The 4,533-nt window shown below is 33.2% G+C and overlaps 1 protein-coding gene across 1 annotated transcript; it reads left to right on the plus strand.

Moving 5' to 3' along the window:
- Positions 1-554: 554 nt before the first annotated feature.
- Positions 555-3,873, plus strand: LOC135963928 (uncharacterized). The gene is made up of 6 exons (XM_065515941.1): positions 555-1,211; positions 1,279-1,487; positions 1,564-2,113; positions 2,701-3,359; positions 3,425-3,571; positions 3,661-3,873. Exons 1-6 carry the CDS (start codon positions 631-633, stop codon positions 3,777-3,779), a joined length of 2,265 nt encoding a protein of 754 aa, XP_065372013.1. The 5' UTR covers positions 555-630; the 3' UTR covers positions 3,780-3,873.
- The last annotated feature ends 660 nt before the right edge of the window (positions 3,874-4,533 follow it).

Below are 4,533 nucleotides of genomic sequence, written 5' to 3' on the forward strand. Positions count from 1 at the left end.
AGGACGCAAAAAAATCACCCAAGTGACAAGGAAAATCGCATTCTAGGGATCAAAATAAGAAACTTGGCCCAAGGAACCATACCTCTAAAATGAATTCTGATGTTCCTTATTTCAGGCGCGGATCCAGAGGGGAGAAATAGGAAATTTCCCCTCCCCCAAAACCGAAAAGTTTTCATATAAAAAAAGGAATAAAAATAAATGGTTGACCTGGATCCGCGCCTGCAATTGCGAACGTTTGAAAACGCTAGCTAGCAATTGAACATGTCGTTCCGTTTCTTGTATATGTAACGGAAAGATTGAGATTTACATAACTTTTAATCCGTTTATATATAGCGTTACAATCGGCTTAGTAGTTTCGGAGTTATAATAACAAATTTAATTTTTTACGTGAAAATAGCTAATTTTTTTGTTTTAAAAAACTTAAGATTTTTCTATTATAATCTATTATAATGATCTTTATTGAATTTATATGTATGACGGGTTCTTATTTTTAAGTTGTAGCTTTTCCCTTAGTTAATAAACTAACTAATTTACACAAATTTTTCAACTTTCAGAATAATATACTCGTAAACCAAAAACAAAACAAATCATGTGCTAAACCAAAATTAAATCAAAACATTTTCAATATAAATGGAAACCAAAATGCTGACAAATGATACAATAATAAAAAATAACTGTGATAACATCATCACTGATACTAATTCTAACCCTACGAAAAATATCATAAATATGAGTATTAGTGATGAAAATAGTAATAGTTCCTGTAGTACAACAATTGCAACATTGGCAGCAGCTGAACAAATGTCAGCAACAATTGCAGACATAGACCAAGAAAATAATGAAACGACAAGCGACAGAAGACAGTTTCAGAATGCGGACAGTTTTGGATGTGATTCATCACTAATTAGCTGCTGCAGTGAAGGCGATGAAACAGATAATGACATTGAAAATCCCTTTGAGAATGAAAGTGATAACGAAAATAGAGAACAAGATGATGAAATATTCTACGACAGTACAAATGAGAGTGAAGATTATGAAAGAGTGCAAGCGAACAAAACTGAAAATGCAGAGCATACGACTAATAACTATTCGGAAGAAGATTGCGGTTCATCGAAATTGTACCTGAACGATATTGAAATCGATAGCAAGGAAGAGGAAGAAACTGTAACGGAATTGGTGAATGCAGCTGAGAAAGATAAAATAATGCAAGTGTAAGTTAAGAGAAGTGTGAACATTTATATGTATGTCTGGATTTTTATTGGGTATGTGTATTTTTAGGGGACAAAACAAAAGTATGCGTGTGGCATTTGGTGTTATTTTGCGCTTAATATTTCCTTTGGCTAATGGTGTGGTCCAAGGTATTAAGGGTATACGGGATGTGCGTTTCTTAAAAGTTATACGTAGTATTGCTTCCAGCCGCCAGGCCTTAACTAATCTATTTGCTTTTGCTGCTAATACCATATCCCTCAATTTATCCTCTGTACAAGGTATGATCCCCTTTGCGAACTTTACTGACTAATCATTTTCAAATTATAAATAAGCTTCCCTAAAATCGTTTTCCAGTATCCCATCGAATTGAGCCTATATTAAAATTACTAAAAATTCGCAAATCTCGTGATGGCATAGAAAGTTTACCGGATTCACCCACCCTACCGAATGGCTCAGAAGCTTTAACGCCACCTTCTTCTCCCAATTCAACAGCACCATTATTTTCACCCTTTTCCCCAGAACCCCGCTACTCATTGCCCAATTTCCAAGCCAGCGTCAAAAAGTTATCCATAGAAGAATATGTAGCCACAAAATGTTGTACGCTTAATATTCTAGCCGAACCTACTGCTGGCGAACGAATACGTGCCGATATTGTTTTTATACATGGTCTGCATGGTTCTTTGGTAAATACTTGGAAACAGGGTTTGTGGGAGAATGAGAGAAGACCTGTAGAATTCCAGCGACCACCTAAACCGCCGGTACGTCCGCCAAAGCGGCCCAGACATTCACGTACGAGCGCTGTGCATCCTCTGCATCACAAGAAGAGAGCACGTTTCGCTCATGCTGATGTCCATCAGCGGCATTCGCATGAAAGAGATTCCGTCGATGAAGCCGATGATAATAAGTGAGTATTGAGTATTTATAGTAGATCGTTTTTAAGAAATTGCTGGATATGAGTGTTCTAGATTAATTTCCAATGTTTTTTGTTAGGCTGTAATTTAAGTGAATTGTTATAGTTAAAACGTATGTGTTTAAACTGAATTCTACCAATCCTATTTTAATCAATCCCCAACAACATATGATATTCTTAAATCGATGGTTGGTCCAAATCATATGTTATTTTGACTCTGATAGAGCCAAAATTAGTCGCATTACGTTTGAATAACATTGAGAAATATTGCAAACTTATTTCCAAAGTGAGTGCACAAACTGTGCATGAGACTTGCGGACATGACTTGTATAAAAGTTCTCTCAATAAAGAATAGAAGGATACTTTCATAGTCTGTGCCGAGCCGAGACATTTGGTACTTCTTTGGTGCACGATTTGAATCTATCGCAGATAGAAGTCAAAAGGTCATATTTTTTCCTATATTTGAGCGACGAACTAGTTTACTACTTAAAAATCAATCAGATCGAATTAATTTTATGTTAGAACCTATTAATATATTTTATAAATTTATCTTACATTTTCTTCAATCAATTCACTTTCAGCTATTCCTTTATTTGTGGTGAACCCAAAGATTTACAAATTTGCGATGGCATCGAATACAGTTTTCCCACCTTCCGTTTGCGAATGCATGACAATGGCCGTCTTTTACAAGCTGAACATGATTCCAAACTTCAAGATGCCAATCACAAACAAATCGACAAAAACCCATCTGAACACTCCGACAATTCCAATAATAATAATAATAAAGAACAAAGTAAAAAACTGAAATCTACAAAACCATCACCCAATGATCCCAACTATTCCAGATGTTGGCCGGGCGATTGGCTGCCTGTAGATTGTCCCGGCGTACGAGTGATTGCCTTAAATTATACCACCGATCCGCATTTGTGGCGACCACTGTGGAAAAAGAAAGAGCCACGTTCGAATCTAATACAACGTGCCAGAGAAATGACTGAGCTATTGATCAAGCATCGTGTAGGCTATGGCCATCCCATTATATGGGTGGGTCATTCCAAGGGTGGTTTGTTTATAAAGCAAATAATAGTGGATGCTTGGGAGAGTGGTCGTCCAGCAGCAGCGCCATTTTGGCGTTCGGCGAGAGGAGTGTTTTTCTATTCTGTGCCGCATCGAGGATCACATTTGGCCTCAATAAAGGCACCGCTTTTATTAAGATCTGTGGAGCTTATTGATATAGAAAAGAGTAAGTATTTGTTTTTAATAACATGGGAAATTATTAATGTTTATTAATTTATGTATTGGCTACAGATAATAAATATCTTTTGGATTTACATCGTCGTTTTGCGGGGCTGTATCATTTGGGCCATTTAAAGATTGAGGTATTCAGTTTCGTAGAAACTGCCTTGACCTTAATGTCTGTGCTTTATATGCGCATAGTGGGTGTAGATTCAGCAGGTAAGAATCTTAAACTTCATGGAATAAATGCATGAAGTAATTGTTCAAAGCTATTTAAGTTTCAAATTATTAATTTTCGTCTTTTTAAGATCCCGGCATTGGTGATGTCTGTGGCATCCGTTTGGATCATCGTGAAATTTGTAAACCCCGCAGTCGTGATTGTATTTTATACAAACAACTAGTTAATATGATTAACAAAGTTTGTTAAATTCTATGGATATTGTTTTGTATTTAATATTAATATGAATTTGTTATTTAATAATTAGTTTTAAACATTATTATTACATAATATTAAGACATATGTATGTTTGTTTTTTCTACAATAGTTTTAACGAAATGCTAAGAGATGGTTCTATTATAAAACTGGTTCTATATAAAAATTGTGATCGATTTTAACGTAATGTGATCCACTGATATTCAAAATAAAACAAAATATATATTTTTTTTTAAATTGTAAAATATACTATTGAATAAATAAGTTTTTAAAAATAAATGTTATCATAGTTGTCTTAAACTGTATATGATATAAAGTAAGACAAAGAGGCGAAAGTCAAATAAATATAAAAAATATTTTTTATATTATTTTACGAGAATTAACCATTTAAATTTTTTTTAAAAATAAACATATCTTAAAGTTTTTGAAATCTATATAAACTGAAAATTTTCTTTTGTGATTTATTGATATTCACGTTTACATATTTCAAATGCATACTTTTCAATGATTAAATTTGTAAGAAATAAAAGGCAATTACAAAAATAAGTTTTATTTTAAAACAGTTGAAAAACTAATCGTTTGTTTACTTCTTAAGAAAGATTTAAAAAAATACAAGAATTTTGAAATTTATTTAAAAATATTTGTTAATATACATACATACATATATTTGTATTATTTAAGTACTAAGTAGATTTATAAATATTTCTCTATTGTAAATCAATTGATATTAGTTATACATACATATTTG

The sequence above is a fragment of the Calliphora vicina genome, chromosome 1 (assembly GCF_958450345.1).
Source record: "Calliphora vicina chromosome 1, idCalVici1.1, whole genome shotgun sequence".
NCBI lineage: Eukaryota > Metazoa > Arthropoda > Insecta > Diptera > Calliphoridae > Calliphora > Calliphora vicina.

Excerpts from the sequence above, each read along its gene's own strand:
- LOC135963928 (XM_065515941.1), top strand. The coding sequence starts at position 631 with ATGGAAACCAAAATGCTGACAAATGATACAATAATAAAAAATAACTGT. Across the intron at positions 1,212-1,278 it reads AAAGATAAAATAATGCAAGT|GGGACAAAACAAAAGTATGC; the intron begins GTAAGTTAAGAG and ends GTGTATTTTTAG. Across the intron at positions 3,572-3,660 it reads AGTGGGTGTAGATTCAGCAG|ATCCCGGCATTGGTGATGTC; the intron begins GTAAGAATCTTA and ends CGTCTTTTTAAG.